Here is a 27,096-nt window from a genome sequence, read left to right on the forward strand (position 1 = left end):
TGCTATAAATGTAAAGGAATTGTTTTTGGTGAATGACATAATTGCAGAAATTAGCAGTAATAAAAACACTGAAAAAATGTCTTGATGCATGCTTAGTCATCCAGGTAAGTAAATCCCAAAAGGTTGATTCTGTTCATCTGCGCGTAGCGTTTTCAGTGGAGAAATGTTTCATCACTCATCCAAGTGACTTCTTCAGTCTCAGCTGACTGCAGGTTTCCTCAACCTAAACAGTACACTTGGACAATGACTGAAACTAGCCCATTCAATGAACAATGGACTGTGAGGTCAGTTCCTTGAGCATTAATATGCAAGTTTCTATGACCATTGATCAACAACCACTGATCAAAGCCCATTGATGAATTGAGTGGGTGGTCAAATGATTCAGTTGTACCACTACAGACCACCTGTAGATAGACATGTTGACGATTAAGATCATTTTCATATTACTATATACGATAATATATTCCTTAGTGACACCTGCTGCTGGCAGCGCTAGCTACAGTTCATTCTTTGTGATCTGAACACCCCCACTCCACCACCTCCCCCCCCACACACATCCACATTGCTAAGTATAACTCCCATCACTGAATGAATCACGTCTTCAATTACAGCCCGACTCTGAAGGCAGTAAATCAGCTTTATCTAAATCCTTTAATAGCTCTATCACCGAGCAAGCAGATGGATGAACCTAACTGCAAACAGAGGGCACAAACAAACCTCGGTGGCCTAAGTTGTGATGCAAATTAGTCTACTTATGGGTAAGAATAGTAATCAAGTCAATAAGATATTTTTCCACAAAATGACCAGTACTGGATTTCAGTAAAGTAATGCAGATTTAAACCAATTCATACTAAATGACTTATACACTGTGTTTGGTTTTAATTGTTCTTGCATTTTATATCTTGAGCCACAGAAAACAGTATTTGATCTGTCACTAAATAAATGTAAATGTACATTGCTTTTTTACATACTTTATTGTCACATGTTTCATTTTTTAACACAATTATTCTTTTTTCGTATTTTATTATGATTTTTTGTAATTTTTGCTCCCATTTTTCTATTGTATTTTTTCATAAATAAAGTATATCTTATCCCAAGAAAAAAAAACATAACGAAACAAAACAAAAAACCTGTGCATACTAAAGAGCTAAGTTATCAACTAAACAGAAAATAAATAAATTTAAAAAATCCAAAGTCCAAGTGAGGCCTTTTTGGGGATGTTCAAATATCACATGGTACAAACATGTAAGTTGTAATGAATGTAATAGTTACATTACTGACATTAGTGATAATACATTCAATATCAAAAACACTTTGCATTGATAGATAATGAAATGCAATGAATGAAGTCTGGGAGCACACAAACCCCAACATTTATCAGATCACTAAAGAGTGTTGTAATTAAACTAAGATGTAATGGAGTTCAGCTTCTAAGGCTTTGTATCCCACAAACAGCCTCTGTTAAATGGACATAGTGATGTCAAACTGGGCTAAGAAGCTAAACACAGTAAGATGCTGTTAAATCTCATATAATAGTCAGACTGTTAGCACAGTGACAGCTGGTGCTCTGCTCTCTCTGCAGGAGGGCTAGGCAACGCAGCAGGGACCACGATGGGGTCTATCCCACAAAAAAAACCTGCACCAGAAACACTTTACAGGAAAACTCCAAAACTTCAAAATGAAAACCTATAACAAGGGTATCAAATATAAGGCAGAGGAGCCAGAATTGGGCCGCTACAGTCCCTGATCTGGCCCACTGGACGGCTTTGGGAAATGTGAAGTAAGGCATACATTTTGGACTGCGCTGTATTTTAATAAATTTAACTGATTCTCTTGCTGATAAACTTCTCCCATGGCCATTCATATTGCACCAAAGTATTTGCTGTATTTGGGCAATATCTGTTAGTTTATAGTATATGTATAATATTTGTTACTTAATTATAATCCAAATCCAATTTGGGATCTGGACTTAATCATACGTCAAATTATATTTCAAAACTTACATTTTAACTACTGATTTTATCTACTGTTCCTTTCTTTTTTTCCCCATTTTAAATCATGTTTTTTTTATTTGTTTTTATTTTTTAATGTCTCTGTAAAGCACTTTGAGTCAACTTGCTGTTGAATTGTGCTATATAAATAAACTTGCTAACTTGCCATACTATCCGTAATTAAGTAACAGACAAAATTAAATAACAGAAAAGGTCCTGTTTTTTTACTATCAGCTATAGAAATTATGTTATTTCCGTAAAGAACAGAACCTTTCTGTTTTACAGCACAGTCTGGGAAATGATCTACCAGAACCTTTTCTGTAATTTTACACATTTATTTCTTACAGTTTAGGCCCAAACAGTCATAGTGACACATTTCTTTGATCTATGACTGCAGCTTTTCTTTATCATATAGAAAAACTAAGAAATACTGTTTCACTGGTCCAGCTCACTTCAGATCAAAATGGGCTGTATGTTTGTGGCCCACAGTTTAAAATGACTTTAATATCACTGTCCTATAAGGTCTGATGTTTACATCGCAGGAGTCTGTCAGTCACTCAGTTCTTATCTCGTCCTTCACTCTGGTATATTTGGAACAGCCTAATGATCTGATCCCAAAGTGAATCCTGTTTCAATCCTCTGCCCTCTTAGACCTACTGAGATCTCAAGCAACAGTACAAGGTCTTATTCCTAGAAACATGCCCTTTTCTTGTGATGAACAAATTGACTGGCTTACATAGCTCAACATACTTTTTTCTTGCTGGGATTTTGTTGTGAAGATTGATTTTTAGTAATATGAGGGAAAAGTAAACTAAACAGCCATGGAAGAATTTAAATATTCTGATCTTATCAAACCTACCCAGTCTTGGACATTTAGAGGAAAAGAGGAATTACTTACAGATAACAAAACATTTTTACCACAAAAAAGAAACAAACAAAAAACAAGCAAATATTTATATATTCAGTCTGTGTGAATGGATGGGTGTAAGTTTTATTTGATCACTAGAGAAGGGATGCATTAAGTGGAGTGTTATACAGTGATATTCCTGACACTAAAAGCCACAGGCTGCAATACTTTACATCTTCAACCTCTTTAGCCCCTTGTTCTTCTCCATACACTTTGGAAGTAGGTGAAACTGAAAAAATGTGGAATGCACTGAATATTTCTCACTTTCAAAAAATTAGGGTCAGAGTGTAAGGAATTGATAACTCTGTCTGACATCAGGCTGCTTTTTGGGTTTCTTGTTTTGAGGAAGTCATTTGCTTTAATGTGTACGTGGCACTTTTAATGGTTCAGATATGTTTCTGATCATGTTGGAAAGTCTCTGCGTGTTTCGTAACAGCTCTGCTGTATTATTGAGGCTGATTGAAAACAAGAAGGACTAGCAACAATGGCTTGAGATTAGTTAGGAAACTGGCAACAACCCAATAAACTCTGAGAAAAGGTTTCAATACAGCAAATAAGTTCCTTCATTTTAAAGAATATAAAAAAAATGCCTGTGACCTCTTGACTAACTTAATATGAATGAGAACAGCACCAAACCTATCTGTCTCTTTCAAGAAAAGTGTTTTTCCCCAAAAGCTGATGAAACAACAACATCCCCAGTCTTAAAAGTTAGTGTTCAAACTGTTCAATTAAACTTTTAGCCCTTCTTTTCTCAGTAAAGTGTGTAGACTGAAGCCTGGTCACAGTTCAGCTACTAGAAGCAACAATTATATAATTTTTATATTTCCTTACAGCCAATACAAAAATTGATGCAGAAAATTCCAAACACTTATGGAGAGTAATTATGAATACTTTAGTCACATGCCCTATAAATTATGGCTGAATCTAAGAAAAAACAGCAAAGCTTTGCTTTATTTTTATCTGCTTTACAGTCTTATCCACCATCGATTTGTTCTCAGCTGTCTGTTCACCAGAGCACCACAGGGACATTTCTGGGACCAGAAGCAGAATTTGATCTCCTCTAAAACCACCCCAACCTGCTGTCCTATCCCTAAGCTGCATTGCTGGGATGATGTCCGTCTGATGCAAACTGAAATATACTGCTCTGATTCAGGGGCGATTCTAGAATCAGAGCTTTGGGGGTGCTGAGCACCCAGAGAGCTGCCCAGCCAGGCAAGATAAACCTGTCTCTGTCAGTCCCTGCATCCTTAAATGTTGTCCCGAGTTCTCTCTGACTGTCACTTTGGTGCATTTAAACCCCTGTTCCTCCCTGTCCTCATCGTCTGTTGTATTCATCTCCATTATCAGTCATCATAATTTTACCATCTCTGTGTAAGTCTGCAAATTTCTTTATTAAATCATAAGATTCTTAAATTCATCAAGTCTCTCTGTGCCTGGGTCCTCGTCACAAAACATGACATCACTGTTTTGTACATTTTAACACAATTTAATCCCCACATTTGTGAAAGAAAAGCAAAACACTTTTTTGAAAAGTCTGTAACAAAACCATCAAATCTGATCAAGGTTATTTAAATGCTGCTAAAGAAGAATGGATTGGAATAAAAAAAATACATATCCTAACCTTAATTACTGGGTGAGAATAATGAATGATGCTCATAGTGAGTAAGAAGTAAACTGAGTGCATTTTTTGGACAGAGATTCACATTTAATGTGTATGTATAATATAATACAGATACATAAAAAACACTCCCGAAACAGAATAAATTGTTACAAATAAATTATTACATAATATTAATTAAAACTATAAAAATGGAGGCAACTTTGCCTGTGGTAGAATGTATACAATGTGTACAATGTATGCAGATACTAATTTTACTAATTTAATAATACTAATTTTCTGTTGTAAGATTTATGAGTTTCATGCTTTCATAGTGGTACTTAGGAGAGCTTGACATTTTATCAGGTGGTACACACTGTAAAATGTTTGAGAAACACTGAGAAGTGTATGTGTGCTTTTGGAAAACATTTAAAGCTGCTGTACAGAATCTTTGAAACAAGCTTAAAACATTTTTAGAATATAAACAGAGCACTCTGCTTCTCTTTACAGCTCCTCACTCCACCAGGGCTGTTTGGCACTTTCTGATAGTGTGCAAATGTAATGTACGTACTGCGGCAGTCATACAGACAACTGGACGGTCCAAAAGCTGGCCTACCTATTACTGGCTGAGGATTTAGAAGAGTTGTGGCTGAACCACATAAAAATATATCATTAATTTTAATCTCCCCAATCAATTATAATGTTATGTTGGAATGTTGTTAAAGAGGGTCAAAATGTTTCAACCCAGTTTGTTTTGCAGATTCTGTATAGCAGCTTTAATATAGGGAGGACACAACTTCCAGATTGTGTGAGTTTCTGTTGTGCCTGTCACTGTTCCCTATCTGTTTTCTTACCTGGTTCTTCCTGACCTTGCCCTTTCTCCTCACATTCCCCTCTTTCCTCTCTCCCTCTTTGGACTGACAATCATACACAAATAGATTGTATTAAATTAGATAAAAATTAAATTAATATGAAAAAATACTATTAAGATCACTAATAAAAAAGTCCTCTCTCAGTGTACTTTCAACCAAAAGGCAAATAACCAAACCACATGAACATCTAATAAAAGATATAAATATTGAAACACTGATCCAACATTATTCTTGATTGACGGATCATTTGATTTTACACTTTTACCTGAATGTGGCTCCTTTTTTTTGAAAAAACTTCCTCATATTCATTATGAACCTGGCTGTCTCTCTGTACGCACACACGCACACACAACAGGAGTTATAAGGTTAATGGGCATTCAGTCAGTTAGCTAGTTAGTATCCATTTAAAACAGGACAGTGGTAACAACTTTAGGCTACGGAAAATTTAAAGTTTTAGATTTTTAAATAGGCTGTATACATTTCAATGGGAGGAACAGGACGGTGAAATGTCGCTGAATTTACTACAAAGCAGGACGGATTGTAGGGTAGCAAACATTGTCGGAAAACACGTTTTCAACACTGCAGGTTACCTGGGTGTAATGTTTTTCAGTTAAAACGAAACATGGTCTGACTCCTACCTAACTATATAAAGAGTAACTGAAGGTTAAATGCAGCTAATATGTTCTGTTTTAAGCCAGGCACTTACACCTCCGTTCCGCTGTGTCTCAGCCACCATCGCTCTGGCAGCAAGAGCGCTAGAGCCAGAGCAGGAGAGAGCTGGAACAAACCATTTTGGGAGGGGGGGGGGGGGGGTATCTATACTTTTGTTGTTAAAATGTTATGTCTCAAACAAGTACAGTACTGTATGCTTTTTATATTTTTAGTAGTGTGTCACACAAACAGCAAATATTGTCAAAAAAAGTAAGAAATCTTTGGGGGTGCTTTGATTCATTTTGGGGGTGCTGAAGCACCCCCCAAAATGGGCTAAAATCGCCCCTGCTCTGATTAATAAACTGCAGGTGATGAGAATCAAAAAGGTACTTGAAAAGAAACCAGATGATTTTTTTAAGCAAAGTAGATACAAATCTGTTCTGTTTTTTCTTTCTAGATTATACCATTTATTAGGACTTTCATATTTCTTAGGGAATTAATATATCCAGGCCTGTGTAATGGACAATGAAAAAACAAAAAAACAAGAAGAAAGGTTCTGAAAAAAAGACTGAACAATAATCCAGTTTTCATATTTAACACAAAGGAAATGTTCTTGAAAGAAAAAAATCCACTCCAGTAAAACAGGGAAACCATAGCAAAGTATAAAAACAAAACAACATAACAGAGAAATTGTGTGGTTTGCAAAAAATCATATTTTCTCATAGATCCATATTCTAAACAAAATTCAGCCCTTTTGACTTTCATGATACCGTTTCATGGAAGATTTGACATCATTTGTTTTATCTTGTGTTTAACGTTTGGTTTACGAGGGTTTTATTTCACCAAAACAGTGCTTCTAGCTTTTATGTTAGCTTATATATTTGTGTTCTTCTGTATATAAACTAAGTAGAAATAGATTTGGGTCTATAGTAGAATTTCTTATGAAATAATTTCCTCACACGTCCCTTTGAGCTCTGAGGGAGTTAGCCACATTTGTATTTGTGTGTTAGTCTGAGGTATTTTCACTGTCTGGGTGGTTTCTAGTCCTCAAATCTTTGTGCAATACGTTTAGATTATCATGTGAACTCTTGCAAAGAGGATGTAAACAGATTATAGGATTTTGGTATAAAGTAATTTTCTTTGTCATCATTATTTGAAGAAGTGTTTGTATGTGAAATATGTTGATGTGCTTTAATACCAACTTTGTAACACATTACCTGTATGCAGTGTTGGGAAGGTTACTTTTAAAATGTATTCCATTACAGAATACAGAATACATGCCCCAAAATGTATTCTGTAACGTATTCCGTTACGTTACTCAATGAGAGTAACGTATTCTGAATACTTTGGATTACTTAATATATTATCATGCTGTTTACAACTAAGTGAATGTACTATTGCTGTGATTTATTACTGTTGCTGAAGGTCCGCGGCTCCGAACCGTAGTAAAGGGACCTCTGGCTAATACGGTGGGTTCTGTGTCGGGCTCGTAGCCGAAAACTAGCTTTACTTTGTTGTCTGGGTCAACTTTGCTAGCGACAGACAGAGAGAGGCATTGAAAGGCTGCTCCAACGGAACTTATTGTTTTCAGAGGAAAACACGAACACAGCGTACAGTCGAGTCTTAATAGCTTACTTACAACTGGGCTCGTCAGGCACTCTTTTTGGCTGCAGTGGTTATTATTATATTTACATGCTTCCAGCTCCCGTTTCTGCTCGTACTTTTCCTTTTCTCCCTCCCTCGCTCACAGACACATAACGGGTATGGCAGTCCATTCTCCCTGCAGCACGGACTACACTGCCTATGATGCTACATTCTTTAGCGCTATACCGGTAGCATTCTGCCTGTTAGCTTAGCACAACAACAACAGGCGCTCTCTCACCCAGGAAACACGCAGAGAGAGAGCGTCACCCTATAACCATAGCAACCGTAACGCTGCCACCTGGAACAGCAGAACGTAGCTGTCAAACAAAACCCAAACAGGCCTGACCCGCCACAATATGAAACAGGGAAGTACCGCCGTGTAATCCATTTATTTCAACAAAGTAACTGTATTCTAAATACCACCTTTTTAAACGGTAACTGTAACGGAATACAGTTACTCATATTTTGTATTTTAAATACGTATCGGCGGTACATGTATTCCGTTACTCCCCAACACTGCCTGTATGTACTTTTTTTTACATTTAAAAAAAGTGCTTACATTTTTATCGTCAGTGTTAATCACGTTATATTTTTTTTAATAATTCATAATTCTGTTTGTATCTATGTATTTATCTTTTAAGCTCATTACTTTTTCCGAGTCTGACTTAATGAGCTCAGCAGTGGGTGGTGCTCATGTCAGCTGGTCAGTGAACGCATCCCTCTGGCTGTCTGTCGTTCAGTGAACGCACCACCGCTGTCTGCTCTCTAGTTACAGTATGGCGGCTGGGACTTGCGGAGGAGGACAACTTCTTCTAGATTCCTTCCACAAAACTGTTGGAAGGCGACGGCATTAATATAAAACTTATAGCGGCAACCACGAGGTACACTGCAACAGACAACAGCGGCATAACTTGTGTTTCTTACTGGGGCTTTCCCCAGAAAATAATCGGACTGGTGTGTGATGCGTGAGGACCCGCAGTCAAGAAACTCCCCTGATTTTTCCGCGTCGGTTTCTGCTCTGACTGTCAGTTAGCCGGCTAGCTGCTAGGTAGCTCCCTTCAATGCTAACGCTCGCCTGCAGAACTCTATATTAGCAAAAAGAAGCGCTAGCGTGTTGCTTTTATTTACTCCAGGTGACAGGGATGGTATATCGTATCCATTCAGTAAGCGGACTGGTTGAAAAAGATGGGGAGAAAAAATTTGTGGACCTGGACGATAACTTTGTCAGTACTCATTAGCCTAGCCTAGCTTAACCTAGCGTTCTAGTACAACGCCAGAAGAGAGTTAGCGCTTCGCCTGTCCACCAGCGAGTTAGCCAATTAGCATTTTAGTTGCACAAGACGGCCAGATAATCCTCCCCTGTTCATCCCGGTGGATGGTTTTGAAACGTCTCCGCTGACTAATTCAGACGAAGAGTGGGCACTGAGCTGCTTTAGTTTTATAACTCAGGGGTGTTTTGGCGTTCGGGCTCGCTAGGTGTTCTCTGGTAGAGGGAGTGGTGAAGGTAGGGAGATAGGAAGGTAGCTAAGGTTCCCTGCATCAGGGCAACAAGGTCACTCAGATTATGAAGAGCCATACATGTCAACTACACTTATAGATGACACTTTAGTAAATGACAGACGCGTGTGTGTTGTGTGTATGTGTGTATAGGGTGATGAACGCTGGGGTGTGTGCCTGCTGTTAGCTTGCTGCAAGAGAAGACAACACAGCTCAGAAGCGCGCAATAATTGGACCTACTGCTCTTGATAGACGTTAAACAGACAGTTTAGTCAGCACAGAAGGAGTTTGATGGACGTGAGGGGCTGTCAGTGCTATACTCACTTATGTATGTCTTGACACATGGCAGCTTGGTCTGTACATAGTGCCTGCTGTCACATATAAGCGTCGTTATGTAGCTTCGGTGGGCAGTCAGTGAGGGGAATGTCCTGTCTTTTTTTATACCTGTTGGTTTGTTTTTTATTTCTCATACACGAGAGAGGACCATGTTTACTAGTTAGTGCCTAGAAGATTAGAGGACTAACATTTCAGCCTACAGATAGGCCGCAGATATCGTAGATTATTCCTATTTTTTTTGGAGGAGGGACTGCACCAGAAAAACCTGCCACTCTGGATCAAGAAAACTTGCCCCTCGTCTCTGGTTGGAGTAATACTCTCAAGCCAAAATCAATGCCTTCAGCGCTGGCAATATTCGCCTGCCGACCCAACTCGCACCCATTCCAGGAGCGGCATGTGTACCTGGATGAGCCCGTCAAGATCGGCAGGTCGGTGGCTCGGTGCCGGCCAGCCCAGAACAACGCCACCTTCGACTGCAAGGTGCTGTCCAGGAATCACGCTCTGGTGTGGTTTGACCACAAGACTGGCAAGGTAAGCGGCAACAGCACTTAAAATTACTTTACGTAAATTGCTTTACTTTGGTGTTTATGTGGGCCTGAAACTACAGTAGATAAATACTTTACTCCATGTCTTCTTATGGGTTGGCCAAATAAAGAGAACCACCAGTGAGAAATATCACTTCATTGGTTTGCATCTTTAAATAGACAGGAATAAAAGGCCTATAAAGAGGAATTTTGCAATGTTAGCTGCTCATCTTGTTTACTTATATTTTCTATGGATGATCCCAATTAGCTCACAACCTTTCTTTTACTGTGTAAATAAAGTTCTTACCTAAGTGCTTAAAATATAGCAGGAGATCCAACTTATTCCAAACTGAATCATGGTAACCCTTACATCAACTTGGGATAATTTAATATGCCTTATAATTGTGACTTGAAGATTTATAAATCATTTTTACCTTCATGAATCCAGGTAGCAGATTTTAATACAGCTATCATTATTAATACTAATAATGATAGTTCTGCTGTGGATCTAACAGGCTGCTGTTTAAAGTTTGAAATATATGAGCAGGTTGTGGGATGAAATGAAAAAGCAATGTTAACAACAGCATAATCTGTGTCACTCCTGTCAGTTATGCTGATGGATTAGTTTGTGTCACTATGAATTGTGGGGAGGCATTGTCTCTTTAGTTATAAAGGAAGTGCTGTAGCACATTTTTATACTGTTTAGAGCAGGGGTGGGAAATTGATTTTTCCCAAGGTGGCCACATGAGAAACTGACCCTTGTGGAGGGCCACACCAATAAACTGAACTCAGTTATGCTCAGTTTTCTCTTCTTTTTCTCACGTGAGCCCTCGGGAAAATGTATTTCCCCCCCCCACAGTTCAGAGAGTTCAACCGGCTCTTCTTATTGCTTCCTTGTCACTTCTGTTAGGAACCTCCATAAGAACAGCTGACGCTGTGACTAGTCTGGGCTTTTTCTGGTTCATAATAAACTTTTAAGCGAGTGGGGCACTAAGCAGGATTAGTGAGTGTGTAGTTGAGGTAGGGTAGCTTACTTAACAAATGTGTGCATTTTGCTGATATTGCCCAGCTTTTAATTTTTTAAAAAGGAAGTTTTCAGCAAATTAAATACGGCTTTGAAACCACTTAATTGATAACTCTTTGTTCTGTGGACTGATGTGCCTGAACGATTTTGGAGAAAATCTTCACACATTTACATATGTTTTTAAATTTATTTAAGTAGTTGACTTAACCTGCTATCTAAAATTACATAATTGAAAAGGATCAGGATTTACAGATGCACCAGTTGCAATTTTCCTCAATTTTAACTGATAGCATATACCCACTCTGCTTCAATGCAACGTTTTACTTTCATAATAAATATAAATTATTAAACTTAAGAATTTTCCCCCAAACTGCAGTACATTACAAGATCTTCTCTCATTGGAAAATTGAAAATAAAGTTCGCCGTCACTGGAAAGAGTTACAAATAATTGAATGAAAATGAGGTGCTGTACACCTACCTTTACCTGTCATATTTTATGTAGGCAAACAATGTCAAGTTCAACAGATTTGTATAACAAAACAAATGTCAGGTACTTGCATCATTTCCTAGTATTTTTATAACTTCACCAGATAACAGGGCATTGACCCTTCTCTCTTTTCCCACTCATCTCCATAATTTGTCTCGTAATTGCTTTGATCTTTTGCTCACGCTGAGGCTGCTGGCTTGTGTCTGGCTCTAAGTTCTGGATAGTTGTAGCTTTGTTAGGTTCTTTGTCTCAGTGGAATTGTTGTTATGAACTTTTTCACTCTTGTGTTTTACTTTGGCGAACTGTATCTTCACTTGCAGTGAGGAGATTAGATGGTTTTGACATAGTGTGTGTGGTTGTGCATGTGCATATGATGATTTGTCTGCATTGCTGTGTGCATGTGTTGTGCATACATGAACTAGCCTTTTCTCAGTCAGGGCAGAAAACGCTGGCCAAGTTCCTGATTGGGGAGTTGATCGGTGCATCTCTACTGAGTTGGGACCTTTTTGTAGTGACGAATCCAAATTTTGCAGCAACATATTAATGACTAACCTGGCATTATGGATGCATCAACTCGGACTTGTCTTTCTATCAAATGATGGCATTTATCTCTGCCCATCAGGGACCCTAAAAGCAAGATTTTCACCAAGAACGATTTACTAAATCTGTAGCCAGGCAGTACATTATTAAATGTCAACTGGCCCAACTTAGGAGCCCTCCAAATGTTGCTGCTATTTAGATTTTAGTTTTCATTTATATCTGCACTTATAAAACAGCTGTACATTTTAATTTTTTATTTCTTTCTGTTTTTTTAAATAAATACTTCTGACTAACTTCCAGTGGATTCCTAACTTGGCTAAACTTTGTGAATTCTCTCTTTCATGGATGACTTGGTGTTAAAGTTTATTGTAACAGCCACACTAATCATTTTATTGGAGTGAAAGAGTTTGGACTGTTTAACTGTCAGTACGGTCTCCGTGTTCGATTTTTGGGGACTGAAGGAGACTTTGGACCTGGACATGTATAACTGCCAATAACTGAAACCGAGGTTGAAATCACAATACAAACTTCTCCCATCTCATAGTGTGGGACCATCATTTCATACCATAATACTCATGTGAAAGTGATAATTTATTCTCACTTATTTTAAGATTGATCAGGTAATACATGGACTGAAAATCTAAATTGTTGTACTCTTAGCCATTAAGAGCGCTCTTGGTGCTAAACCAAAAAGATAAAATGAAAATTTAGTGTATCTGCCAGGTTTTCTTATAAATGGGATGTATTTATTTATTTAAATAAATAATGTGTCTTTCTTCTGAATTATTTAAGTAATTTCTGTCATTAGAAAGTAGACAGTAAAACCAAGAATCTGTTAAATGCAGAGAATGAGATAAAAATAGTTGTAGGATTCATTTTTCAGACCAGGGGCTAAACTTAGTCCAGGGCTAACCAAAATTCAAAGCAGATATTCATTGAATGGAGCCCACATTCCAGTCTACGATTAGACTTAATCCCTTTCAGGGGAGCCAAACTGTTGTTTCGTTAAAAGGCACAGGTCTGAATGTAAATTGGGCATATAAAATCTGTGCGTTGTTGCATCTGTAGTTTCTCTGCTGAACAGGTTAAACAGACTGAGACAGCCATGGGATTACCCAGCACTGTGGTATGCAGGGACTTTGAAATACCCTCTGTATGTCTCTGTGTGTGTGTGTAAAGGCAGCACAGGCTATTTATAACGACACTGGCAGCGTCATCCTTTCCTCTGTTCAGGAATAAACGCACATGCAGACTCACACTGATCTGTAGGATCTTACCATTCACACATGCTGCTGAATGTATTGAAACAGGGAAGTAATGATTTGAGATTATTGGTTTATCACTTGAGTTTTTATTACCAAGGAAGTTTTTTTCTTATGGCTCATGAAAAGGTTGTATTTGCTCTCTATATGTGTGATTAATACAGTCAGTTGAATTTTAATGTAATAAATGTAGGACCTAGATAATTCGTTTCCTATAGAATGAGGTTTTGTTTGTGGCAGTGTCGGGGCAAAGGGCATGTGTCCACACACAAGCATGTCCGTGTCAGGTAACGCAGTTTTTCATTAGGTTCTTTATTTTTAATTTTTCACAGTGCTTCACACTGGTTTTACTTGTGAAGCAAACAGGCATACATGCACGCACGCTAATAAGAGTTTTTTTTCCTTACAGTCAGTATTACCAATAAATCCTTCATTAAACTGCCTGCATGGAGAGTTTCATTGTGAAGGAAAGTGATGTTTTTTTCTGCTTCCATCCACTGATATAAAAAAATATATCTGTAGATACTAATTATTCTCGCATATTTGGATTATAAATATAAAAGTTCATATCTCCAAAAACAGTATTACTATAGATTGAGCTTCCCAGTAGTATATGAAGTCGAATGACCACTACCTTGCGTTCTAGTATTATTACCTGTTTTGCAATTAACTCACATAGATTGCATGGGACTAAGGCAGCAGAAATATGTATTAGGGTAATGCTACACACACACACACACACTCACTCACTCACTCACTCACTCACTCACTCTAAAAGTGGCTTGCCTAACCTGTACCTCATAACCGTTGTTTCCTCTTGCAGAAACAATGTTTGTGTGTCACATGACTCTGCAGTTTTAGTTCTTGTAAAAATCAGTCTAACGTGAAAGGGTTTGAGGAGTGATTGCTGTATGGTTATTCACTATACATATATAGATCTCCCAGCTAGGGCTGGGCGATATGGCCTAAAATTCCTATCGTGATATAATTTGAAGCATGTGCGGTAATGATATATATCACGATATATTCTTTTCTTCTGTATAACCTATTTTCCACACTATAAGGCACACTTAACATCCTTTAATTTTCTCAAAAATCTAGAGTGTGCCTTATGTATGAATTCTGGTTGTGCTTACTGACCTCGAACCGATTTTGGTGTGCAGAAATCTGTTAAAAAATGTTTTAGTACAACTTTGGTAAGCTGCACTGCTTGATGGATTGTCAGAGCATTACGGCTGCCGTAGTGAGTAGCTTCGCGGAGTAATCTGGGTCCAAAACTCCGTCCTCTTCAGGTCCCAAAGTCAAACGAACACTAACAGTTGAAAACGGTCTAAATTCTTTCATCTTTAATTAAATCATCAGCATTGCTGCTTTATCGGGTGTAACAATTAAGTTTAACATCCATGCATCCATGAAAACAGAATTTATTAAATTTAACGGAGTTAGAAGTTAAAAGGAAGTTAGCTCGCTAGTTTACACATAAACATTTTATACCATGTTCTGACTGAGAGATTTTTGAAACTAATTAAAACATACTGCTCTGCTACCACTTCCAACATAAATCAAGACAGAAAACTAAACAGCAGTGGCGTTTGCAGGGTTACTGAAGTTGGACTACCTGGTATATAATGTTGTGCTACGTGATTGCTAGTGACACAGCTATGTTAGCATAACATTAGCACAGTGAAGCTGGAGGATGAACGCCAACTTTTTTTTTTCCACTTGATAAAAGTTAACGTGAGGGATTCTGGTGGTCAGGGACAAATGCAATCGCATAGCAGGATGCTATACACGGGCCAAACTTCAGTCAGGAGAACAACTGAGATTATTCATCCACAATACGAGGTTAGTTATTAATATACTGCAACAACATGGGAATAGAGCAGCTGCGAGATAATTCAACATTAATGAATCAATGTTACAGAAGTGGAGGAAGCGCAATTTTTGGCTTTCCCCATATTTCAAAAGTGCTTCATCTCTTTGCTATGACTATCGCCCGGCATAATTTGCAGATGATAATGGTTTTATCCGCTGCAATGCTTTCGACCAAAACAGGCGCCGCTTGATGACGTCATCAACATGCGCTATCGCGATAGAGCGAAATAGTCAAAATCTCTATCGTTGGCCAAATTTATATCGTTTCTATCGTATATCGTTTCTATCGCCCACCCCTACTCCCAGCCATATATACGTGTGTATACATGTGTATATGTATATACGTGTGTGTGTATACATGTGTAATAAGATCCGGGCTATCAACACCTACGCCCTGCCCGTGATCAGGTACCCAGCTGGTATAATAAGTTGGCCAAAGGAGGAGATAGAAGCCACTGACATCAAGACAAGGAAGCTTATTCAGAAAAGTCAAACATGACTTATAAAAACACCAGTATAGGCTTTTAAGGCCTACAAGTAAAAAAACTACATTTTCTGCGAAACTGACGTCACTTCCGGTTTCGGGCAGGACATTGCGAAAATGCGATAGTTCGCGTTGACATCTTTTTCAATGTGGGAAGTGTTACGAACAGCTGATCGGATCGGCAAAGCGTGTTTCTGGAATATTATGTTTTTGTTCCTGCAAGCGCTTTTTATGCAATTTTTGCAAAGCTTTATGTGGAAGAAAACCGTGACCTAGGACAAGCTGATGGCATAAGATGTACGTACAACTCCTCCGGTTTCATATGCAAAAAAAATTATTGCGCTAGCTTACGCGGTTCAGGTTCTACAGGGATTTAAAAATAGTTACGCAAAACGGAGCGTGCTGCTCTGACCGGCTTTAAAGGGTTAGCAATAACAATGTATTGAATAATGACTTTAAAAAATAATATAAAATAGTGTGCAAATACTGTTAACAGTGCAAATGTTTGGAATATAAAAAATAAATGATAAATGTAAACATCTATGTTTAGTGAACCTCGCAGTGTTGCTCTGTGGTGCAGCTACGACACTGTAGCAAAGTTTACACACTATGTCTACTTGATCCACGTCTGACTCTGCAAACCCATAATGTTTCCACACCACTTAAGTTTCTTTTTTACCTCTCTTTTCAACCAACGGCAGTCACTCTCCTCTCCAAATAACTTCTGCTTAGCTTTCTGAGCTTTCCTCGGGTCCTCTGAATTGTTGTGACACGTGTTTTTGAAATGCAGAGAGGTGCGCTCGATTTGCCACACAGAGCAGCGCGAGAGTAAAGCAGGAGGGAGGTGCTAATAATTGGCTCAGTCATTTTTAATGATCGTTGAAAGCCCAGATTGTAATCATGATTAAAATTCGATTAATTGAGCAGCCCTACCCCATTTCTTACATCTGAGGAGATGACTGCTTGAGAGCCCATCAGAGCCTTTAAAAACCAGGCTGACATATTGTCTTTTACATTTGGTCAGGTTATAGTGTCTCAGTCAGACTGAGAGACTAACTCTATGCTTGCACGCTATGCAGTGGACTCCTGGTGCTGGTAACTACTGAAGAGGAAGGATGAGCTAATTGACATGAACGCAGCTGCTGAGATGAATATCTGAAGGGCTCTGAGAGAAAATAATGAAGTGTTTATTTAAGTAGTAGCCATCATGGGAAGGTCAGACTCGACCCAGCTGCTTCTCTCTTAACCCTGGAGGTCCTGGAACTTCAGTTTAGGAACGGTATGGCTTCAAGAGCTCCAGACAGTCAGATTGATTTGTAGCAAGAGGATATATCAGTCAGACAGTTAAATAGTGCTGTGCCATTTTTGGTTCATGTTTTCTACTTTCCTTAAAGCGCTTTAAAAACTCTTGATAAATGTAACAAATTGATAACACTCCGTCTGTGCACATATCCCATTAAATTTCCCGCTGTTTCTCATTACTCACTACTCTTACACCTGATCTTTGTTTACATGTCATAAAAAACGTGGGTAGTGCACCAAAATGTTATAAATGAATGAATAGGGTTATTATAATGTTATGAGTTAATCTAGAAACGACAAATGTAAATAATTTTCCTTCAAAGTGGCCCCAGAGAACCACATGTCCTACCTAATTAGAAATGGTTCTTAGCAGCCTTGTCTTGGATAAGAATGGCTGCTTATAGGGTGGTTCAGACATAACTTGCACAGTTATGTCTGAACCAATTTTACATTTTCCTTCAAAATTTTTTGCCCGTTTGAAAACCATAAATGTAATTTTAACTTTAATAAATGAAAAATAAAATGATTTTCCAATTTCCCCATTGGCAGGACTTTATGACTGTCATAATATTTCAAACCTACCCAGCCTTTTTAAGTAGTCAAATAAATCGGTGGACTTTATATAATATAATATAAATAAAGGAAGCTTTACCTCAGATTATATCAGGTTTACGTCCCACCTCGCTGACATGAATCATAGGAACAGTTTTCCCAGTTGGGTTGGGCAGTGTGTTTAAAATTTTCCACCAGACAATTGCTGATATATTGGTAAAAGTAAAAGCCTAACCCTAACCTCACCCATTACCACCGACACCACCACATGAAGAGTTGGTCATAATAGTGAAGAGAACCAATATATTTGTCCATTTTCCTAACTCTGTAGCCACTGACCAGTTTGTCAGTCGGATGGACTCGCAGGCAGATACTTGTCAGATTAAATCTGATTTAGACTTAGTGAGGTGATCCCTCTAATACAGCTGTATTACTCACTAGTTATCCCACCAGTCATTCATGCATCCAGTGTGTTTGTATGCTGAGAACCCTAACACGTGCCAGTAGACCAGATCAGACCAGACTTAGCATCCTGCAGGACATAGACATGACTGCACAAGCCAACTCGTCTTGTGTTCTTTCTTCTTTTTTCTGTCAACATCTGCTTGTTGTAGGTTTAAAAAAAAAAAAAAGTGAATCATTCTATTTTTATTTATACTGAACAACAATGTAACTTTTCTTATGATGCAAGTGTCCCGTTTGTGTTGATTTGTATGCAGTACCTCATCAGGATCAACATTTCCCTCTGTGAGCTCTCTGTGCAGGATTTGGAATTGACAGGTAGAAAGAAAGAAGGGAAAACCTATGCAGAAACTAAACTGAATGAACTATAAACAGATTTAGAAGATTCAAAGGCTCATTATCTACTCAGGTGTAAAAAACGGTTAGCATGTAGAAACCTAAGCATTGTATGAAAAAGAGAATATTGATGTAAAAAAAACAAGCCTTGCCATTTGCTATGTGCTTTTTGTACTGTAAATCCTGCATGGTTAATTTTGTTTTGATGCAATTGTTGTTGCAACCATGAAAATCAACTGATCAACTGGTTCGGGTAGAGTGTGTAATTTGCTTAATCTCTCAATTAACAAGTCCGTTGGGTACACAACCTAAATGATTTACAGACAGACAAAAAAGAGCTCGTATGTGACAACACGTTGTCATCTCAACACATAGCATACCGATGCTATGTGATAAAACGTCGGAGGCATGAGAGCCATTTGGAGTGAATCTATACATGTAAATGTGTTTTACGTTCTTTCATGAATTACTTTGGAAAACACTATGTGATAGGGTTATGGTTAGGGTTAAGATTAGGGTTAGGGTGTGTTACCACCACGAGCGGCATTCTATTGGATTCAACTGAGAATCTTGAGTGTCTCATAAGGACGCGGAAGGGTACCTTTCGCGTTACTGTGAGACGCCTCGAGCCGTGACAAATTGTCGGTATAGGGCTGTTCGATATAACGATATATATCGGATGACGATATAAAAACATCTATCGTTTCCTATTACGCTATCGTTTGTTTCGTGGTGTTGTAAAATAAACTGTTTACGGCAATATTATTTTCATCGTTTTGATGGTCACTGTAGTGGCTATATTAATTAAAGTTCTCTCTTTCTCTTATATTTAATATAACCACACTACGGACGGACAAGCAGCTGTTTTTACGTGTTGTCGTTAGCAACAATGACAGTAAAACCATCGCGTAGCTCTGCTGTCCGCTTGTTTGTTTTCCACGTAAACCTTTCACAATAAAGCTCAAGATCCTGTTGAGACCTTTCAAAATAAACTGAATTACGTGAAAGAGTATGCAGAGAGTTTACGGATGAGAAGCAAAAAAGAGCCGTCAGGTGCTAAAAAATAAACCTTTGACTCAAACTTTTGAAAGAAAATGGTAGCCGTTACAACTTATGTCTAAAAATGTATAGCTTCATGCATCGGTTAAAACACTCGACTCCAGGTAAAGGACGTCCAGCTGGAAAAACGTCACGCAAGTCGAGTTGCCTAAGATTCACAGAATTTACAGAAAATATTACATTTTTGTGATTTATATCGTTGTCAGGACGATAAATGTCTTATATCTGGATATGAGATTTTGGTCTTATTGCACAGCCCTACGTCGGTATGTCACGTGTTGGGAATGAGAATTCTCTGTATATGAATCATGTTAAATACTTTTTTTTTTTTTTTTTACCATTTTCATAAAACAAAATTTTCATAAAACTAAAGTCAATGATGAGGAAGGTAGCCAATGTGGATTTTAACACAGCATCATTGGTAGTTAGATCATGATTAAAGGCAGCCAAAGAGCTGGTCAGTCACCCAGGCAGCTGGTGGAAAGCAGTGCTGACAGCAGAGCAGAGTTGTTGTCTGGTGTCAATAATCCACGGCATGGTAATAACCTAAGCATGAATGCCAACAAGGCACAAGAACGTTGCTATACAAAGTGGATTCAGATCTGTAGTACACTTAATATCTGAGCACGTGTGTGGAGGAATAAGACTCTTTTGGCAAGAAGAGCAGCCTGGCAGCCTCAGCTTTGGCATCGTTCATGTGTTTAGTGATAGAGTGCTGCTTCCAGATATTGCAGCAGGATACCACAATGGAGCTTTAGAAGTTCAGTTTCTGACCGTTATGAAACTAGGACAGATGTCTTATTTACATCCTTTTTAAAAACAGCTTTTCAATAACCCAAAACATCCAGCAGCCTTTAGGTGAAATGTTTTTTTTCCTGTTCCTTGATGCATACCATACCATACCATACCAGCTTTATTTATAAAGTACTTTAACATAAAACCAGGGTTCACAAAGTGCTGTACATATACAAATAGCATAAGCAAAGTAAAATAAAATACCTAAACAAATTGTATGAGCTGACATCCTGAATCAGCTACATATTTAAATGACCAATCAGATTTTCTTTATTGGCTTTAAGTGATGACTGAATTTGAACCAGGTTACAGTAAATGTGAATATTTTTTTCCCTCACTGGGAGAAAAACATGGCAGATTGTCATTTAGCTGAAGTTTGGTTTTATCTTTAACATCTCCTTTGCCTTGGCTCTTTAAACAGCTGCTGGTAAAAAGCTGGGATAGTCTATTGAGATGGATAAATTCCAAAATGTATCTTTAAGTGTTGGGGCTCTGATACACCCCTGTCAATGGGAACAGCAGATATTCTGATGTCCTGTCTGTCATTCCATCTCTTCTCTGTCTGAATTTTGACTGATCCTGACATGTTGCTGCAGATTTTAGTACATTTTAATTAGTATTTAAACATGTTAGGCTAGAGGCAGTCTTCATAACTTGTTTAGACACGATGCAAGCTGTTGGGAGCTTTTTATTTTTAGACTGTAGGGGTGTTAAAGCCCATTTACTATTTGTATGTGTGTTACATTATCCTATTCTACACCAACTCTATTCATGTCTTTTTGTGTGCTAAGTCAGTGAGAGTTATACCAGGAACCCAGTGTACCAAGATCAACATACAAACTCCAGCTGAACAGGAACCAGCTTTGTGGGAAGGTTATTGTGGAAGAGCTGAAGGAGTAAATGTCTTGTTCAGAATAAACTCAAGTTAACAGGTGAACCAGTTGATTGGTCAGAGATGATGAAACCCATCTTCAGCTTTTTAGTACTTCCTCAAATAGGAATGATGATGCTGTTAACAGTTAATCCTTATGAGCTTGTTAGAAGTCAACCTGGTTTGGTTTATATGTTAGCAACTTTTAGGTAAGACTATTGTCAGGATTTTCTTCTGGCATAGAAAGTTAGTCACCTATTTGTATTCTTTTGAGATTTGAATTTAGGGGAGTCACTGTCTGATTATCAGGTATAAATACACGGACAGCCATAAGCTACCTATTCTGCTAACTCAATGTACTGAATTGGACCTGTCCACCATATTTGTGTCAAATCGTTTGGCAAACAGTATGGCTCGTTGTTTGATAATGACCATCCAAGAAGTTCATGTTCCAGTTTTGATGAGTTAAATTCTAGATTTTTTATTAGTGTGTTACTTAGCACCTGTATGGTTTATGGATGCAGTTTAATAACGGCATTTTGTTAGCAACCGAGTATGGTTGACTCTACTCTGCCACTACTGTATGACTCTTTTGATTTTGATGAATCAAAATGTTGAGTTAGAAAGAGTGCCACTGTGGCTGTGTGTATTTTTAATTTGTTTTTTTCTTTTTTTAAGAAATAAATACAGCCTGTACCCTTGTGTTTCTTTCCAAGCAGTCCTACAGTGGCCACTAGGGCTGGGTATTGTCACTGATTTCTACAACTTATTCAGTTCTGATTCACAAGGTCCCTGATTGTACTTGATTCAACTCAATTTTGACTGTGTCAGAAATATTACTATTACAATAATTTATCTTGAATATGTACTGTCAAAAGAGCCATCTCAACCTTGTAAATTAAAAATATTGTATTCCAAATTATTTGATTATTTGTCTGCAGTTACAAACTCAGTGTAAACCATATAGTTATAAAAACAAAACTGACACTATTGAGACTTCATCAGAGATGCAAGCATCACAGCAGATGCCATAATGTCAAACCATTGACTGTAGAAAACATGGACGACGCGACCCCGCCTCCTACCATTGTGCAAAAATGAAGCCAAAATACCCTGCTTGTGGAGGCTGCCATCTTGCAAATTTGGAGCCAGAGTCTGCGCAGTAGTGACTTGAGGTGGAGCGACTGTGTAACGCTCCCGCCCACACACCCGCTGGACGTAAACGCAAACACGCCCCCCTACACTTTTTACGTAGCCCGGCTGCTCGAGGTTTTTTTTTGCTGGTTTACCGCGACTGACGACTCGTTTAATTAAGGTAAATACAACCATGTCACTGTTATAAAAAAGACACACAGCTTATCATCTTATAGTTCTAAAATCACTCTGTTGTTAATTCGTTAGTTAGATTAGCCGCTAGCATACGCACTGTGTTGGAGGCTTGTTGCTAGCTAGTTAGCGATGCTACACACCTGCTACTCTTAATAGTCTTCAAATCTTGTTTTTTTTATTTATCCATTTTTAGACAGCTGAGATCAGCTGCACACTCTACAGAGGCCCAGAGTTACTGTTAATATCAAAAATATAATGCTGTCCTTTGAGATTTTAACATAAGACTGAGTGTAATGGATCTAAAACTGTTTAAATCTTCAGAGCCCTCTACAGCCTGGTAACATGGAGACTTTAAAAACATCAGCAGAACGTTTCAGTAGTGTAGTCTAATTTGTTCTTTTCATTTAATAATAGAGTTCATATTATATCAACAGCTACATTCACCCTGGAGAGAAACTAGTGAGGAAGACCATCAGGACCAAGCTGGGTTTCCTGGGTCCAGAGGTTTGGAGAAACTTCTTCCCTTTCTTTCATCACAGCTGTCCTGTGCCATAAGTTCTGTTGACCCGCTGTAAGAGGCATCATTTAAGAAACAGCAGGAAGACTGAAGCTCATGGCATTGATCAAGCAGGACTCATGATCTTCACCAGCAGCTCCCTCACAGGGAAATCTTCAGCACTCCTCTGTAGGCCCGCCCCAGGAGATGGATAAACCCAGCATTTCAGGAACACTGTGATGAGACCTTTGGTTTGTGTAATGTTATAAATACTCAGATACTCCCCAGAGGCTCCGGACTTTTACATAAAGATATTATATTCAGTCCTGTAGAAAGTTATATATTTAAAAATATGTGATCCTCTCTGGTTACTCTGGTATGAATAACTCTGAATCACTTTATGGTAAATAACACACTATGTGTAAAAAAACTGAAAAAATTCCAGATGACAAGTTTGTAGTTCAACATACAAGTGACGACCTTTGACCTTCATCAGGTTTTATTTAATTGTGTTAGAGAAAATTTCATATGCTCTTCATGCAGCTGAGTACATCAAGTGTTTAAAACGGAAGCTGTGCAGGTCTGAGATCAGCAGCTTTGTGAAACACCAAACTGAGGTCCTGTTAATGCTGATATATAGTGACACAGTTACATGAGTGAGTAATCCTTTTGTTTTTTTGTCTTTAACTTTATCAATAAAACAGCTGTAGCTTTCACTACAGCACCTTTGTACTGTTTTCATCAGTTCATTTTGCAGTTAACATGTGAACATGTTGGATGATCTGTCTGCTGTCACTCGATGGGGCTGAGCTCTGAATTTGAGGGCAGCTCCTGTAATCACAAAGACAACAGAACCATCAAACTCAGATATAAATTTTATCCCTCAATATTGAAATAAAGCTGATTCTTCTGTCCTCACGCACTCAGGATCTGAAGTTCTTCTCTTACATTTTTTTCAGTATTACAGTACACTACAGTACTTTAATCCATAGTTCCTGATTAATGATGAGTTACTGAAGTACAAGCTTTTAAAAAAATTGTTACTGTCTTTACAGATATGGCAAGAGACTGAAAACATGCTGTTGTTTGCACATATTTAATATTCAACTCTGCACAGGAGCTGAAGCAGGGTGCAGCCTGTTGCTTTTACAGTATAATACTTGTAATAAAAGTACAGTAACAGTAATTAGTGACTGAGCAGCCCGGGGCGTTTCTCTTGATTTCTTTAGTAAATTCACTCACCTGCACAGCTAAACGAACCCTGACAGCCGAGTGCTCATTTTAGCTAGCTAGGTCTCAGGAGCTAGCTAAGGACGGTAGTTACGGATTAGCTTACAAACACGTTTAACTTACCGAAAAAGTGCAGCGGGGCCTCGGGTCCTTCTGTCGGGTAGTCCAGTTTACTGAAGAACACCTCAGGCTGTCAGGTTAAAACACTCGGTCGTGTTTTCGTAGCGTAAACGCTGGGCGTCCTCTCAGAGCCTACGCTCTATCTGCTATTCGCGAAAAGAGATACACAAGTTTCTCCGTGACTGCAGGTGTCAGTCAAAGCTCTTATGATGACGTTTCACCCCAATTTAACATCACCGCGGTAGGAATTAGAATCAAACTTATGGGAAAGGAGACCCCTTGAACATCAATCAGCGTGATGAGAACTATTGAAAACAAAAGAAAGAATCTTTGAAAAAAAATTATCTAAGGAGAATTAATTTATTTTATTAGTCTGACCCCAGTCCCATCCGCTAACATGGAGGAGGCGGGGTTTATGACCTATACTACAGCCAGACACCAGGGGGCGATAGAGACGTTTTGGCTTCATTTTTGGGGAGCTGTCGCGTCGTCCATGTTTTCTACAGTCAATGTGTCAAACTATGAAAAATAACAGAAACAATATGAATGAGATTTTCCCAGCCTGGTCTCTTGAACAGCAGAAATTAAGCTTTCTTGTCAGGGGTCATTTTTGGATTTGGCTCTGCTACTTTCTCAACTGCTACCTCAAAGGTGTAATAACGAAGCATCCCCAGTTAATACCTTCTTCTTTATATGGGCTTGTATGTAAATAGAACAGTCTGCATCGTTAAAAATGATTCCCACCAGCTTTCTTGAAGGAGATCTTCTTTTTGAAGAATACTATCTTAATCTATTAGGTCAAAAATCGAAAGGTTTCCTGATTGTAACAAACAAAAAACAAATAAGCAAAAATGGGATGCCACTATAGCTCACTTGGTTGAGCTGGAGATCCATATCACAAAAGGCTGCAGGAATCCTGGGCTTGATTCCTACATGTTGTTCCTCTTTGCTCTTTTCTTAGTTTCCTGTCTGCTCTGTACTGTCCCAGTCAAATAAAGTCTAAAAAATGCCCCAAAAAGAAAAAAGCCAAATCCTCACACTTTAAGGAGAGGAAACTTGAAAGCCTCTAGCACTTTTTTTTGTTTCATTATTGTCTTAAATTTATATTCAGTATGGAAAAATGTGTAACTTAATTAAGGAGGTAATGTCAACTGTTAAAGACAGTGAAGTCTATAGCAAAACATTTGTGCACTAAGATTCACCTTTGAAGGTAAGGCAGACACTGTTGCAGAAATGAGCACGCCGATAAAACACTCTTTTTGTTTGCCAGCAGCAGCAGCAGCAGCAAACGGCCTCTTATGGAAATGGTGGCAGGAGTCCAGTCTCCAGTCAGCTGGCTCTCCTGCTTTCTCTCTCTCTCCATCTGCAGCTTTTCTTTGAAACATGCTCTATAACCTGTGAATGTTGGGTTTACATGTCAGCTCCATGCTGAGGGAGAAAAAATTATTTAACTTTGGGTACAAATCTCTCACTAAACGCCAAAGAAGCGATGGCAGAACATGCTACTACCATCTGTGTACTAAATGTGTATAAAACTTGAATGGCTGGCTTTGCTCATTTGGAAGTTGGCAAATATCATGTGAAAGTTACTTAAAATAGTTTTTTAGAGTTTGAACAAGTTATGTCCTGAGCAGATCCAAAGAACAGCTATTGGCAGATCTAGGTTTGTGTTCAGGGGTTCTTATTGGCGAAAGATGAATTTGGTCTTCATAGTCCTCTGCTGAATTCCTGTTGAAGTCATACTTGGGTGCGCTGCCATCACAAGTGAAACTGAGTTGATGGAGTTGGGCTTGGAGCTAAAAAATCTTGAACATAAGAGAGCGAAAACTTCAAAGGGTTCAACAAAACCATTTTTTTAAGTTAAAAAAAAAAAAAAAGTGGTGTGGCACCGAATTGACTGCCCAGCTGCCAGCCTTTTTGGGCCATCGATGGCATTTCCACTGGTTGATTTTCAGGTGAAGCAAATTGGCTACTTGGCTAATTTTTGTTGTATTTTTTTCCCATATAGTACTAATAAATGTATTAATAAAAAATCCTGGATCAGACTGTAGGAAAAGGCTACAATAAAAACTTTGCTGCAATAACCTCGAGAAGTTGTTGTTGTTGTTGTCATTGTTATTATTATTATTATTATTATTATTATTATCATCATTATTATTATTATTGTTATTGTTATTGTTATTGTTATTGTTGTTGTTGTTAAGTGAAACGAGCTCCATAGTTCAGCCACTGTTTGTTTCAGGATTGGACCTAAAGTCTTTTTAAAGTAGACTTACAAATGTGATTGATAACCAGTTATTCAGATGATGCCAATGAATGCTTGTCTCATCTGCCATGGGTATAGCAAACCAGTATTACTGAGGTACACCTCAGTGTGGAGTTGATGCTGCTGTAGTACACAAACACGGTGACATATCTTCTCTCCATTTGATTGTTTCACATCAGTTTTAAGACTTGTATCCTGCCAGCTAATCTATAATTCATATCTTATCAATAATTTAAGATTATCAAACACTTTTTTCAACAAGGACTTTTTAAAAATATTTAAATATAATTAGGTGTTTCAGATTACAGCTCACGATGTCAGATACATGGTGCTGTTTAAAAAGTGTTTATTTATTTAACTCTGTTATTGCCCTTTTCTCTCTCAGCCTTACAATCCTGATGGACCGAATGCTTCTCAACAGTAACGGCTTTATCGCACCCATCATGACTCATTTACTTCTGTGTGACGGATGCATTCATTAATAAAATATGGAGAAAATCTCATGCCTCATTGACAGTCCTGTAGTGTGACCAGTCCTTTTACATTCAGACCCACAAAGGAACCTCTTCTTGGTTTTAAAGTCAGTA

General features: G+C 38.3%; 2 protein-coding genes across 8 annotated transcripts in view; one reads left to right on the forward strand and one right to left on the reverse strand.

The window, feature by feature from the left end:
- Positions 1–7,668, reverse strand: part of LOC102795519 (uncharacterized) — a 68,763-nt gene extending 61,095 nt beyond the window's left edge. The window contains exon 1 of the mRNA XM_087841330.1: positions 7,658–7,668. The gene's annotated coding sequence lies outside the window, so the exon portion shown is untranslated. The remainder of the gene's footprint in view (positions 1–7,657) is intronic.
- Positions 7,669–8,395: 727 nt separating this feature from the next.
- Positions 8,396–27,096, forward strand: part of slmapa (sarcolemma associated protein a) — an 80,213-nt gene continuing 61,512 nt past the window's right edge. For all 7 annotated transcript variants that reach the window (XM_087840868.1, XM_087840867.1, XM_087840869.1 and 4 more), the window contains exon 1: positions 8,396–10,026. In XM_087840868.1, the coding sequence (XP_087696994.1) occupies positions 9,829–10,026 (198 nt within the window). In that variant the 5' untranslated portion in view covers positions 8,396–9,828. The remainder of the gene's footprint in view (positions 10,027–27,096) is intronic.

Source organism: Neolamprologus brichardi, chromosome 5, assembly GCF_056152115.1.
Source record: "Neolamprologus brichardi isolate AB-2024 chromosome 5, ASM5615211v1, whole genome shotgun sequence".
Classification (NCBI taxonomy): domain Eukaryota; kingdom Metazoa; phylum Chordata; class Actinopteri; order Cichliformes; family Cichlidae; genus Neolamprologus; species Neolamprologus brichardi.